This window comes from Anabas testudineus, chromosome 17, assembly GCF_900324465.2.
Source record: "Anabas testudineus chromosome 17, fAnaTes1.2, whole genome shotgun sequence".
NCBI lineage: Eukaryota > Metazoa > Chordata > Actinopteri > Anabantiformes > Anabantidae > Anabas > Anabas testudineus.
Genome location: NC_046626.1, coordinates 22061970 through 22077456, shown reverse-complemented (window position 1 = coordinate 22077456; position 15487 = coordinate 22061970). Strand labels below are relative to the sequence as shown.

The following is a 15487-nucleotide window of genomic DNA, read 5'->3' as shown; positions in this document are numbered from 1 at the left end:
TGTATCTGTGATCCAGAACATGTGAGGTGTGAGGGTCATCTGAGGGCAGGCGTAAGGTTTATTCTGACATTGCACAAGTTATTTCATCATTTCAGCTGGTTTCATAATACTTGGAGGCAACAATTTTCCCACCTTATCAGATATGAACAGCATTCCAGCGATGACTAATAATCAATTTCCCCTCTGATCTGTTAGTATTTTGCAATTATTGGATTTTGTCCATGTTAATCTGCAGAACTGGAAACTATATGACTGGAAGGCCACGTGTACAAAATGTTGATGATAATGGTGACGTGAGTACAAACAAAATATGTGGCTAAATATTTTTAGATTAAGAACAAAGCAGAGTGTGTAATCAGACCTGCAGCCCTCCATCATCTAATCAGAGAACAGAGCAGCGCTTAACACATCATACATGAAGTGCAGAAGTTAATCAGAAACACTCAAACCACCACAGTAAAACATCTCAACTGCAGAACGTGACAGATTTTCCTTTCCTGTTGCTGTAGAATTCACACAATTACTCAACTCCAACCAAACCATAAAACCATTTCTCATCTCATCCTCAGCTGTAACCTGTGTACAGACGTGTGCTGCGTGTTGTCACTGTGTCTGCAGGAACACTGTGAGCAGCAGCAGCAGAGCAGCTGAATTTAGTCTGAGCTCAGTGTGTTTGGTGCTGTGGAGCCACAGAGCTGCAGCACGTCGTTAATAAGGAGCTGAAAATAGTCCCAACACTGAGGCGCTGCCCTACAAACACACACACAGTCCACACCTGAGGCTTTAACACCTTGTCTGTGAGGGGCAGTGAGTGGTGCTGGGGTTGAAGCTGCAGGGAAAAGACATGAGCACCATGAAGCCTGGAGGCATCAACATCTGTCTGATGAACTGAGAGTTTCCATCCAGACGCAGTGAAAATGTAAAAAAAACAACATGAATAAATTCATGTTTCCATCTAAGTCCATCACTGTAAGATAGTAAACATCTGAACCAATTCAATTATTTATGACACTTAATCAATTAATCACAGATGTCCCTGGTCTTTATGATCTAATCACAGTAAAGGTAGAGGTGCAGGACTCATAATAAGAGGTCCAGGCCATAATCACAGCCACATCATTGACTTTGCACCAACCAGCTGAGATTTATTCTCTAAAGACCTTAAAAATAAATTAGAAGTAATCAGTATCACAGCAGGAGGTTTCTGGAAAATGGAGCCACTAAGGACTAAGTTGTATTATTTCTTATTAAGCTGGGACCATTAGTCAGTGTTTCAGCAAACTGCAGTTCATTAAAGCAGCACACTTAGACAGTGGGACTGTGTTTAGATTCACATTCTGTCAGATTTCTTCCAGCTGCTTCCATCACTCTGACAAACTGTTTGTCTGGATACTGAAACGTTGTCACGCTGCTCTGTTCGGTTTCAGATGCTCTGTGACTTTCCTCAAACTGAGCATTTAGATTCTGTGACTGGTGAAAAATAGATTGACGACATTAAATGTGCACAAATCTACTGAATTAGAACAAAACTAGTTCTAAACTAATCTAAACTATGATAGTCTGTGTGTAATGAAACAGAACGAAGCCCAAACCAAACTGTCTGAGTCTTTTTGACACACACACACACACACAGAGACGGGATGTGAGAGTCGCGTCATCAAACACTCGTTTAACACTGACTCCCCACAGAAAGGTCATCATCACTGAGCCATCTCACAGCAGATACATCAGTTTAAGAAATGATTTTCCAGCCTCTGGTTCAGAGAATCATTACCGGGCTCCAACAATCAGCAATGTGACAGTAAAACATGTAATAAGTGATTGTTGTTAGAGAAAACAGAGGGAGCTGCCTGTTTATCTACAGTTTAACACAGCTGTCCACTCACAACACCTTCAACCTCTGAACCCTCACAGACCTGAACACAGGTCCTTCAGCTGCCTGTTTCAAGTTAAACATACTGAATTGTTTTTTAGAATATTTTCTCCCAGATAAACTTGAGAAACGTAGCCTACAGTACATCTGTGAGTGCATTAAGCATGAAATAACAGCTGCAGCCTGGTGATACAGAGGGAAAAGGTCACTGGTTCGAGTCCCTGAAATAATGTGTGAAAGCTGAAACATCGATTCTTCTCCTTCAGTAAGTGCAGCAGGTGAACACAGCAGCCACAGACATAGGAGATGTGATGTTGTGTCTTCTGGATGAATGAATAATGTGACTTTTAAAAAGAAAAGGTGAAGGACAGGACCAACGCTGAGCTTCCAAGGTTCACTAAGAGGCACTGACCATCAAGGTCATTATTCTTAATTAGGTAAGATAACACAGTAAACATTCAGTGTTAGAAACAATTAGCTGATAATTAATCTGATCATTAATGAGCACTGATCAATACAGAAACACGACTAAGAAGTAAATGAGAATAAACAGTAATTAACAGCAGTCAACAGCAAACAAAGGTGAATGATTTAACATTATATAACAAAACATACAAATATTATAATTTAGCAGTTTAACACACTGAAGCCCCCCTGCTCTTATAGAAAACATATTCTGCCAAACTCCCATTAAAAATGAATAGATCATAGTTAGTTTATGAATTATCGTGTAAAACTCACATCTGTAAAAACCCAACTACACATGTTCCACATGTCCACAGCTCTCTTTCCAATTCGGCATCAATTTAATCCATGGAGATAAATCATGTCTCCGGAATAACTTCAATCTTTCCTCCGTTAGACAGAAGAAGTGAACCGAGTGGAAAAGTTTAATTTGTCTGAAAACACAAACCATCAGTCAGATCAACTAATTAACTAACTAACCAACCAACTAACTAACTAATTAACTAACTAACCAAATAACTAATTAACTAACTAACCAACCAACTAACTAACTAATTAACTAACTAACCAAATAACTAATTAACTAACTAACCAACCAACTAACTAACTAACTAACTAATTAACCGACCAACCGACTCTACCTGGACCGAGTTTTACCTTCGTCGTAACAATACAGATGCAGTCCATCGTTCCGAGCCCAGATCAGAGCTCCACAATATCAGCATCTCATCAGCTGCGCTCCGGGATCCGGTCGGACTCGGTTCTTTAAGTCCTCCGTTCACCACTAACGTCACACACCGACCGACGGCCGCAGTCTACCGGCGAGAGAGCGTGTGCTCACCGGAGAGCCACCTCATCCCTCCCCCGGTCCACCTTCATCCCGGTATCCGGAGCTCAGGAGCAGGACTCGGTGAACCCCGCTCTCCAGACTCAGGCTGCGTTTATTCACCGTGGGAAATCTCAACTCCGTCACACTAACACCATCCTGAGCAGTAATCACAACTAGGAGGAAGTAATAGAGTACTAAATGAGTACTCTAGTACTAATAGAAAGTAGAGATTTACTGTTGTAACTTAATCAGAGCTACTCACGAAATTAAAGAACAACATTTGTTCACACACCTCAAAAAGGTGAAAATACTTGAAGGCAACAATATGAAACCTGAACACTGCGACAAGTAAATAAAATAAATTCATTTAAATGTAAATCTGGTGTTAAAAGAAAACTAAAAGTTACGTGTAAATAATATATATTTAGTATAAATTAACTTTCCCATAAGAATATTTAGACTGACATCTATTTCATATTCAATCAATTAAATATCTGATCATGTCAGTGCAGCTCTAACAGAGGCCAATTCATCCTTTAATATATTTACAGTATAACAGGCTCTAATGTTTTAGGTCATTATAAACTGACCATGATAATAGTCACAGCACAATGCTTGCATGCTTCCACAAAGCGGCGTGGAGTCCTACAGACCACAAACTCATCACAAATACACCTGTCAACACTGCTTCAGTGTCTCTGTCTCTAATTCTAGAGCTGCACCTTTAAAACACACTAACTGCTCGTTATGACATGTATGACTCAAGGCCACATGGCCGAGGAGGAGGAGGAGGAGGAGCAGCGTGCCTCGCAGCAGGAGACGAGGCAGCGTGGGTGGCTGATGATCACAAACATGAATATTTTACAGTGGCATGAGTTTGTCATGTTGCCCCCTCCTCTCTACACCCTCGTATGTGCGTCATCATCATATGGCATGTTTCACAGTGACGGAACCACGTGATGCAGATTTAAACTCGCTTCATCCAGTCTGAGAGGCGGTTTTCCTGTCGAGGTTCAAACAGTGTTAAACATGAGGAGGAGACTGTAGCTGCACAGGTGAGGTGTGTACACAGGTACTGAGGGTTCAGACTGTCCTCCTGTGAAATACGACTGGAGCACAATTTAGTTCAGTGTGTCTGTTGTCACTACGTCGACCTCTGTTCATTAGGTCCCTGTTGTTCACCTGTTCCACAGGTGACCGGGCCTCAGGTTTCTAGCAGAACGTTGCTGACTCAGCAGCATTTTCATGAGAACTCAACTGAACGGGCACAGCTCCGACTCTAACGGGCTTTGTAGAAACTGGACCAGTTTTATCCAAAGCAGGATCAGAGACCAAAACATGAAGCTTTGTTCCCTGAGACACAGGAGTAAAAGTAAAGTGTAATTAAATGGTTGTTTTATGATTTCGGCAGCCACAGGCTTCCATCCCAATGACTCCTCTTCAAGCTACACCTTCGATCAGATGTGTGAGCTGCAACTGAAACCTGCTGCCAAACATTAACGTGAGCTGTGTGGAAATATTTATACAGTGTCAATAAAAAAGAGAACCGATTCCTGGAGTGAGATAAACACAGATACACTTCTCAAATGTCAGACAGATCGACTCAGACGTTAGCGTGAGTTGGTAGGTTTCAGTCTGCAGATGTCACAGCAGCTGCAAACACAGCTCCACCAGTGAGGAACTTCAGAGTGAATTTGACTAAATGGGCCAAAGTGATGTAGAGTTAGTAAACCTGTGGTTCTGTGTAATCCAAGCATGAAGAACAGCCTGCATGTGTACAAATACTTTACTCAAGTCATCATACTTCTACTTAACATTCAGTTACTTCAGCTCAGAGACGTAAACCATGAACAGATGTGAGGATGACTGATGCATTTCAGAGCAGATCAACATGAAAACACACACAGGAACAGGAAGAGTCAACTGTAACCTGCACATAAACCAGAACTGAAATCCACATGAACCACCACCACGAAGGTCCTGAATGTCAGTACAGCTCCAGTCTGAGCCAACCCGAAAACGCCAAGTCTCTGCTGCTGCTGCAGGACAAAGAGTTCAGGTCTCTGAAGAAGCCCTAAACCTGGTCCCAGGGTCAGGAGACGGTTTACGGTCGTTTGCATACAAACATTCAGTTTGGTTAGATCCGCTGCCATCTTTAAATACTGGATGTGGTTTACTGACTGATTTGAGTTTCATCAGCCACTAAACGGACTAGTGGAGCCCTGGTCCACCTGTTAGTCCGATCTTTACGGGATCTACACAGAGCGACAACCTGGTAACGTTAAGACAAAGTAGTTGGTGATGTTCAGGGGAAGATGTTGATGTGGGTTAAAGTCCTAAACTGACAATCGGGTCTGAAACAGGAAGTGGTTCCTACTGAAACATGTGATCAACACCACAGAGCTGCTGGTTCGAGTCCGACTGGGGACCTTCGCTGCGTCTTCTCTTTGTGATATTTCCTGTCTCAACATAAATTATGGTGGATATTTTTATGCCTATATCATCTTTTTAAATATTGTTAAATGTGGTGTAGATGTTATTATTCTATTTTCTTTTAGCATTTCTCTCTCTTAAACCAGTGACTCTCATCACTGAACTACACAAACGTTCTAATGTTTTGGTGAGAAATGTTAACATGAAAAGAAAGATCATTATTATTATTACAGCTGTTTGATGAGGTTATTCACTATCACATTAACACAGAGGTTTTCTGTATTATTAGTGCTTAATAAAACCAGTTCTGACCATCATACAGAATTTTTTTTTGCAGAATTTCTGTCATTTAATGTCTTTAAATTTAAAGTAATATTAAAGTTTTCCTAATTAAAAGTGAACCTCACACTGGAACAAACTCTTCTTGTATCTGGGCACCGGTGTGGATCAGCTCGTGGCTCTGAGGACAGGAGGTGTACTGTTCAGACCCCGACAACATGAACCAAAATGAATGAAGCACAACGAACCATGACCCCTCAACCTGCACAAACTGCCCCAACATGTCGCTGAGTTTATCTGCATCTCAAGACTTTTACACCCAAACTTCAGAGTGAAACCAGAGAGGAAATCCTGCAGAGCAGCAACAAGCAGCAGGACTCAAAAGATCCTGAGTTTATTCTTTACAGAGGTTTGAGAGAAGTTCTGAAATTAGCATTTCATTCAAATTAAAGGACAGAGGTCTACATTAGAACGATGATACGATGGGTCTTTAATGTTATTTCACTCACTGGATACTAATTATTTAGATAAGTTTGATCCTCTCAGTGAGAGAGACCGTTTCTTACTTTAAACCTTATTTAAGATGTTGTACTTAGGAACAGTCAAGTTTCTTTTAGTTTTCTTTCAAGCTGTAATATCCTTGTACTTTATTTCAGAGGTCAACACTGCACCACAAACACAAGATGATTATATAATATGATGATGTGCAGCTGACGATGATTATCAACTGGCCAGTTTTTGATAATGGTAAAAGTTACTTCTTGGTTCCAGCTTCTCAAAGACTTGGACCTGCTGCTTCTCCTTAGAATCCTTTAAAGGTTTAACTGAGATTCAGCTGTTACAGAACATTTCACCTCTGTGTTGGTGGATGTTGAAACACGTACGGTTGTTCGTCAATGGAACAACTAAAACTTTTTCTATTTGTCGTCTCTCTCCTCTCTGACCTGCTGCTTCTTCTCTGGTTTCACTTACTTACGTTCAGACTACAGCGACACCTTGAGGTCGTTTGGGCAAACCTGACCCCTGACCCTGGACCCAGACCCCCGCCCCTCCGATGGTCCAAAGCACATGAGGACTGGATGGGACATGCGGCGAAGGTGGATGACACCGACACCCCCTCCCACCAACAGCAGGCATCCGGTACTTACTTGTCCGTCCTGGCCGGGCGAGCGTTTGGCCTGCGCCAACGTGTGAAGGATTTCGTTTAGGAGGGGGGAGTCCTACGAGTGACGATGTGCGTTTACAATCAGAAAAGAGAAAAGAGGCAGAGAAGGTGTTCAATGCAAACAACAACACACCGAGCTCCAACTGGACCTGCGTCACGGAGTTTGTCCCGTTGGAAAAGACAAAGACAGAGGCTGCAAAGTTAAACAGTCAAACACAATTTGACAACTTATAAAGACTTTACACTTTTAAAAGTTCCTAAAATTCCATATGTTCCACATGTTGTTAAAAGCTCTTAAAGTGTTGTACACGTTAAAAGTTCTTAAAGTGTTCTACATGTTGTTAAAAGTTCTTGAAGTGTTCCACATGTCATTAAAAGTTCTTAAAGTGTTCTACACCTTAAAAGCTCTTAAAGTGTTCTACATGTAGTTAAAAGTTCTTAAAGTGTTCCACATGTCATTAAAAGCTCTTAAAGTGTTCTACATGTTGTTAAAAGTTCTTAAAGTGTTCTACATGTGGTTTAAAAGCTCTTAAAGTGTTCTACATGTTGTTAAAAGTTCTTAAAGTGTTCTACATGTGGTTAAAAGCTCTTAAAGTGTTCTACATGTTGTTAAAAGTTCTTAAAGTGTTCTACATGTGGTTAAAGTTCTTAAAGTGTTCTACATGTTGTTAAAAGTTCTTGAAGTGTTCCACATGTCATTAAAAGTTCTTAAAGTGTTCTACACCTTAAAAGCTCTTAAAGTGTTCTACATGTAGTTAAAAGTTCTTAAAGTGTTCCACATGTCATTAAAAGCTCTTAAAGTGTTCTACATGTTGTTAAAAGTTCTTAAAGTGTTCTACATGTGGTTAAAAGCTCTTAAAGTGTTCTACATGTTGTTAAAAGTTCTTAAAGTGTTCTACATGTGGTTAAAAGCTCTTAAAGTGTTCTACATGTTGTTAAAAGTTCTTAAAGTGTTCTACATGTGGTTAAAAGCTCTTAAAGTGTTCTACATGTTGTTAAAAGTTCTTAAAGTGTTCTACATGTCATTAAAAGCTCTTAAAGTGTTCTACATGTGGTTAAAAGTTCTTAAAGTGTTCTACATGTGGTTAAAAGCTCTTAAAGTGTTCTACATGTGGTTAAAAGTTCTTAAAGTGTTCTACACGTTAAAAGCTCTTAAAGTGTTCTACATGTTGTTAAAAGTTCTTAAAGTGTTCTACATGTTGTTAAAAGTTCTTAAAGTGTTCTACATGTCATTAAAAGTTCTTAAAGTGTTCTACATGTGGTTAAAGTTCTTAAAGTGTTCTACATGTCATTAAAAGCTCTTAAAGTGTTCTACACCTTAAAAGTTCTTAAAGTGTTCTACATGTGGTTAAAAGCTCTTAAAGTGTTCTACATGTGGTTAAAAGCTCTTAAAGTGTTTTACACGTTGTTAAAAGTTCTTAAAGTGTTCTACACGTTGTTAAAAGTTCTTAAAGTGTTCCACATGTGGTTAAAAGCTCTTAAAGTGTTCTACACGTTAAAAGTTCTTAAAGTGTTCCACATGTGGTTAAAAGCTCTTAAAGTGTTCTACACGTTAAAAGTTCTTAAAGTGTTCTACACGTTAAAAGCTCTTAAAGTGTTCTACACGTTAAAAGTTCTTAAAGTGTTCCACATGTGGTTAAAAGCTCTTAAAGTGTTCTACACGTTAAAAGTTCTTAAAGTGTTCTACATGTGGTTAAAAGCTCTTAAAGTGTTCTACATGTGGTTAAAAGTTCTTAAAGTGTTCTACATGTTGTTAAAAGCTCTTAAAGTGTTCTACACGTTGTTAAAAGTTCTTAAAGTGTTCTACACGTTGTTAAAAGTTCTTAAAGTGTTCCACATGTGGTTAAAAGCTCTTAAAGTGTTCTACACGTTAAAAGTTCTTAAAGTGTTCTACATGTGGTTAAAAGCTCTTAAAGTGTTCTACACGTTGTTAAAAGTTCTTAAAGTGTTCTACATGTGGTCAAAAGTTCTTAAAGTGTTCTACATGTTGTTAAAAGTTCTTAAAGTGTTCTACACGTTGTTAAAAGTTCTTAAAGTGTTCCACATGTTCTTAGAATTCCTTAAAGTGTTCCACATGTTCTCTTTCCACATCCTGCAATGATCTGACAGCTTCTCTGAACTTTCCTGACCCAGTTTTCCTCATTAGTCTTGTTCTTCTAGTCTAAACTCCTCTTTACCATCATCTGTTTCTGATTTGTCATCGTTACTCTGCTTTTATAAAAAGTTCCCTCCTGTGTTTAACACTTATCAAAAGTACAAGACTTAACAATGGAGGCATCTAACAACCAGATACAGACGCCATCACTGTGTAAACATTTGTTCACTTTATTATCATTCCTCCTGTGGGACACAATCAAAGTTCAAGAATATCTATATTCGTAGAGACCTTTCATTCCAAACCAAAGAGATGCATCGACCGGCCGACCCCAGAGTCAGCTGGGTCCTGACTGTAAACAGACAAAAGTCCCCTTCCAGCCTTAACTCTGTTCTACTCTGTTCAGAATGATGTTTGTGTTGAGTTGGACACGACTCTTTAAAGTTAATTTATGGTTGTCAAGGCCCACTAACGGATCCGTACCCACACAGGTTTCTGTTCATACTTCACTTGGGGGTTCTCACCTTGTTACATCTACACATGCTCAGAACAAAACATGGAGGTAACTCTGTATGTCCCAACAGATCGTACAAAAAGAGACGAAGCGCTCTGAGGTTGTTGTATTGAACAACTTCAAGAAGTGAAACCAACATATGAAGTAGATGAAATAGACATTACACACCTGAAACAAGGGGCTGGTCTGTGATCTGTTGACCTGGACAAATGTTTAAGGGCTGTACTGAGTAAAGATTCTAGTCTTTAGTCTTAAGATCCGGTGACTCTCAGTCTTTCTCATCTATATCTGTTTAAACGTGTTTGATATTTACGTCACAATCGAGGGAAACCTACAGAAGCTGCAGCTTTACCTGAAGTCATCTTCGTTTTAGTCATTGTCCTCTGAAGCCTCTAGAGTCTGCTACATCCAGGATCTCACCCTATATGTGCTCTTTGTCCAACCACTTTATGTTGTAGTTCTTTCCAGCACAGATTCTGCTGTGTATGAATGATGTTTGTTGTCTGTGTACCAGACTGTGAAACACTAGAAATCTGTGGCAGTCTTCAGTCCCCAGTTAGAGCAACTTAAAGACGTGTGATCAGAAGGATTCTAACTTCATCTGTCAGAGGGAGACATCTGGTTCTCAGCTGTTAAACTCTGAACATGTTGCTTTTAAGGATTATTAACTAATTAAATTGATGTGCCCCCCCGTTTCTTTTAGTTAAATACAATTTGATTTGTTTTTTTAATGTCTTCATGTATGACTGGAGGGGACCTTTGACCTTTGCACTCCTGTGGCACAAACCTGAGTTTTGTACTTGAGGATAAAAAACAGAAGACCAGCGTGATTCGACTGCAGCTGACTCAGCTCCGTCTTGTTCTGGGAACTTGATGAAGTCGACAAAAAGAAAAGCTTTTACTCACAACCAGGAAATGCTCTTCCTCAAGCACAGAAAGCACAAAGCTCCAGATCAGATGAAATGAAGAAACAAAAACATCAGAACAACCACAACAGCTTCACAATGACTGAGAGACACACAACACAAGATCAATCTGAAACTATCTGACAATCTGACAAATTATTAATTTCAGGTCAGTTTTCAAATGTTTCCTCATCATATCTTCTCTAATACGCGAGAACCTGCTACGGTCCTTTGTATCATAAGAAATAAAAATAAAACTGATCCAGAAGAACCGATTTCTATTTAAGGGAAACTAATGTTTATATCCTGTATGTTTGTTTTATGTAAGACAGAAGGCAGAGACTATTTAAGTCCTCAATCTGAAAACATTACTGGTGCCAGGACACTACAGGATAAACCAACTGCTTCATTTGGGGCACACTGAGACATCACATGCAAACGACATGACTTGGTGAAGATGACACAGTCTAATCTGGGATATTTCATACCAAAAACACCATTTAGCTCCTCCGTACCTGACTGATAATACACGGTGAGGGTAGTACTGCTTATATCCACACACCAGCTGTTTACCTGCAGGTTCTCGAAAACTTCAGCTTTAAAAATCAATTTGATACCAAGAGAGAAAATGACATTTTGTGGATTATTTTCCAGTTTCTGGATAATCCCATCAACTGTTCTGAAAACATGGGATTAGAGGAGAATGAAAGACGCCTGCTCACAGAAAGACTCATTTTTATCCTGCTGAACAGACAACAGGTCATTTTGTTTGATTTTAATTTTATCTAGCTGCAGTTTGATTCCTGCTTAATCTCCATTTTCACTTTCTGAGACATTTTCAAAGTAAGAAAAATGTACAAAGGTGTGTGGGCATCTCTGTGGGTGAGAGGTGTAACTGCAACAAAAGACAGAAAATGATGCAAAGTAAAGTAATGATTGTTGTATCTGTGTATTAATACACATTCATCCATGTACAAATACATGAAACTAATGTTATCAGTTTACATACAAGAGCTTTTATCCCGTCTTTTTATATTATCTCAGATTTCAGTGGTGTTTGTCCATGTTTTAAATCTGCTCCACTGCGTATTTACCTGGAACCTCTCTCTGTTTCCAGCTTTGTACTGTTTCTACTGTAAATGTGCAACCAAGACGCAAAATTATAAAATGGAAAAAAAAATAAGCCAGAAAACAGAGAAACATGCAGAGCGATGACGCAGCAGCTCAGCAGTTAATGATCAACAGTATCTGAAAGCAGAGGCTCATCTCCACCGCTCAGGACGACCAAACCGTCACAGTACTGAACTGAACTATTAAAACATTAAAACAAAGCATCAACATCCACATATTTCTTTGTTTAGAGAACAAACTAAACAGTTTCTGTGTAGAACATCAAACTGTGTCTATTTAAAATATTATATGAAAATTAGTTCAGTTCACTGAGCAGACCAACGACTTTCTGTCATCTGCTCCTGATAAAATGGATTTATTACATGAAGGAAAGAGTTTCCAGCTTTTACAACAAATAGAGAACGTTTTAACACCTGATTCTGAGAATACATTTGAAGAGGATCAGAAAACTGAAACTCACCTGGACAGACAGGTGAGTTTACACTTTAAATAAACATCTTCATGTGTTCCCTGGTCTCCTCCACACAGGAGACTGAAGCAGTTTACAACAACCTGACTTCACTGACAGTGAAACACCTTCATGCTTTGATCAGTTTGATCTATTTTTAGTATTTTCTATTTTTATTGCCGAGTTCGTTTCACCCTCATCAGAACAGACCAGCTCATACTGAGTCGCAGCATCACTCAACTGGATCATGATGAACTTCATCTCAACACCTTCTGGACAAATGTGAGCAGCGTGTTGCTCTGTTCTTACCTCGATGCTGGTGCTAAGGCTGGGCAGAGTGTCCGAGGTCACCGTTGTGCTTTGAAGGCTGGAGAAGTCCCACAGGTTGACGGGCGCCACGGGGTCCGACCCCTTGGAAGACTCTGCCCATCTCTGACTGTCCAATAAGGTCACTTCGTAAAATTCCTGGATATCTGAGGCGAGAGAGAGAGTGAGAGCGAGAGAGGATTAAATGAACTAACTTTTACTTTAGAAGCAGATGAATTGAAACTTCTCGCCTGTGGTTGAGATGTTTTAGGTCATATTTATGTTGAATAAAGGGTTCACAGTTTGTACAGTATGTGTAATATTTCCTGTAGAAATATGACTCTAAACACGTCGTGGACGGACAGTACACACTTCATTCTGTCACTGAGTAAATATCAGTCAGAACACAGTGGAAACTGAACTCTACATTAGCTTCCTCTGAAAAAAAGGAAAGTTTTGTGCTGCTGTTATGAAAACTTCCTCCAGCTTTGCTCTTTCAAAGTAAAAGCCTTGAATGCCTCAGTGGCAGCACGGTGGTGCCACGTCGAGCAGCTGCAGCGACTCTGCTCTGTAATCACGTCTGAGCAGCTTCAGTCGGACTCTGTTCTCTCTGCACATGATCAAACAAAGCGTCGTCCAGCTCACAGACTACGAACCATCACCATGACGAACAGACATGTAAATACCACTCATCGTACTTCATCACGTATGTTTCATGGAGCAGGTTGTTCTGCTTTCTCTTTAACACGGTAACTTACTGACACCAGCTGCCGGAGAATCGACTTTACTATGAAGTTTTCTAAACGAAACACTGAAGATAAAGACTCGATTTCTCACTGATGTATTCAAATGTTACGTAATGATGACTGAAAATAGCTCCAAATAAAAGCAGAGGCTCATGTAAGACCTAAAAATACCAACTTCCCTTTTTCTTCACAACTACCTCATAGTTTTTTCTGTCTTCATAACGACACCATTACCTCTGGGTTCTAACCACAGCAGCTTGGCTCTGGCTTTAACAGTGTTTGGACTCTGGTGCAGACTCTCATCCCTCTACTGGGACTCTAGAGATGAACTGTAATACTTGGTGGTCCACTGACTTTTTGTCTAGCACCACATTCAGTTTTTTGTAGGTAAAAACAGTCTGAAGAATCAGAGTCTGATGCAGCAGCGTCTGGATCTAAATGGATTACGGAGAGGTGAAGGTTAGTCTGGCTTAGTCTGGACAGGTCTGTAGGGATTACGTCTTACGTGTAACACTCTGAACCTTCGAACTGTGGTTAAAAACAAACTCTCTGGTTTTGTATGAAGTCTGTATAGTAAGATCCATCCTCAGGAGTACTGCAGGAAACTCACAGGGGTGAATATAACCTCTGGAGAACAGCAGCAAGAGGAAACTGCTCAGCAATATGTCACAAGACCAGATCCCAGGCGTCTCCACTGACTGTTTAAAATGATAAACAGATAACAGATAAATGATAGGAGTCACTACTGTGGCTTCGGGTTCCTCCTCCATCAGAACAGGTCAAAACTCCTGGTCTTCATAATAATTCATTTAACTTCTAATCTCTGCTCCTAATCTCACGTGTGATTCATTCAGTTTTAAGTTGTGATTTACTTTTTGTTGTGTCATATGTGTTATGTTTGCCTGTGAGTTGTGTGTTTTTGTCCATGATCCATAAACCTCTGCAGGTTTCAGTTCTTTAATGTTTGTCTCAGTTTCACACTGTAAAATTTAACCTGGAGACAATTCAAACTTACAAACTGGCTTCACCTGAGACTTTGAAAAAGCAGCAGCAGTTAAATGAAATGTTCAGGTTGTTGGGTTTCTGTTAGTGTGACTGTCCTCAGGGGGCGACTTTAAACACAGAGCTGTATTGATGTCCAATAAAAGGACACCCCTGTGGAATTGTGGGTTAGATATCATTTTACAGTGAAACAAGCGAGCTGTTTCCCAACTTAGAGGTTTATGTCTGACAGCAGCAGTTACAGCCTGAACATACTGCAGTTCCTCTTCCTGGACCAGGAGTCCAAATCAGCTCTAACAGTTTTTATATTTAACCATTTTAACGAAGGAGACGTCAGAGGCTCGATTTTACAAATCAAGACATTTAAAGTTTCACTGTTTCCTGTTTGTCTTTACTTATAAATAATTACAGAAAATAATTAGCAATGTAAGCAAACAAACACAGACATGCAGATTAATTTACAGGAAAGCAGCAAATTCTTACATTTGTGAAGGTGAAACCATCAAATTTCAGCATTTTTGCTTTAAAACAATCAGTTTATCGTCACAGCAATAAAAGCACAGCAGCTCTTTATTATTACATTTCTCAATCGATCCCTTTTTAGCTGATACATGTTCATAACCAGTTAGTGTTCACACGTTGGAGAAGTTCCTGTTGACACTGAGCCAGTGCAGACAGGCAACAACAGGAGAGATCTTACTTCAGTCTGTACAACATTTCTATGGTGAATTAAACACATCGAGTCTAAAAAGACATTTTGCTGCATCGGTGGAGAATAATATGACGACGGCTGGGCGTTTCATATAACGCTCTCTCTAGTTTATTAATCTTTACTGAAATAAACAACAACACTGTGTTTGACCCCAGAGGACCATGTGTGGGACAAACCAACAAGAAGGTGAACGTGCCACCAAACGGGTCAACTCTCAGACAAAGAGAGAGAGAGACTACTTCTGTCGCATGAAGTTGGTCTGGGTATGAAAACCATTAAAGACCAGAAAACCTTATTATGCAGCAGACTGGTCCCCAGAGCAGACTCTAAACATATAACAGATAAAGAGACTGATGGGGGGGGGGGTGTTGTGACAGACTGCAGACTGTGATCATATTAACCATTTAGTGTGCCAAGTCCGACACAAGAGCTTCTGTTGTACAGTGTAATGAAGACCACACCTCCTGTACCATGTGAAAATACAACAGAACTCACCACACCCGGAGAAAGTGCAGTGGGTCAACATCCAGACCAAACAGAGCTTTAAAAACAAGTCATTTACAAATAATCCTGTAACGCGCAGG

General features: G+C 39.9%; 1 protein-coding gene across 10 annotated transcripts in view; it reads right to left on the bottom strand.

The window, feature by feature from the left end:
- The window catches only part of LOC113171598 (disks large homolog 1-like), an 84471-nt gene that overhangs the window by 58591 nt on the left and 10393 nt on the right, over positions 1-15487 (bottom strand). For 6 of the 10 annotated variants that reach the window (XM_026374065.2, XM_026374058.2, XM_026374060.2 and 3 more), the window contains exons 3-4: positions 12447-12610; positions 7028-7099 (exon numbers count right to left, since the gene is read on the bottom strand). In XM_026374065.2, coding sequence (XP_026229850.1) covers positions 7028-7099; positions 12447-12610 — 236 coding nt within the window. The remainder of the gene's footprint in view (positions 1-7027; positions 7100-12446; positions 12611-15487) is intronic. The other 4 variants (XM_026374063.2, XM_026374064.2, XM_026374061.2 and 1 more) reach the window with 1 other exon arrangement.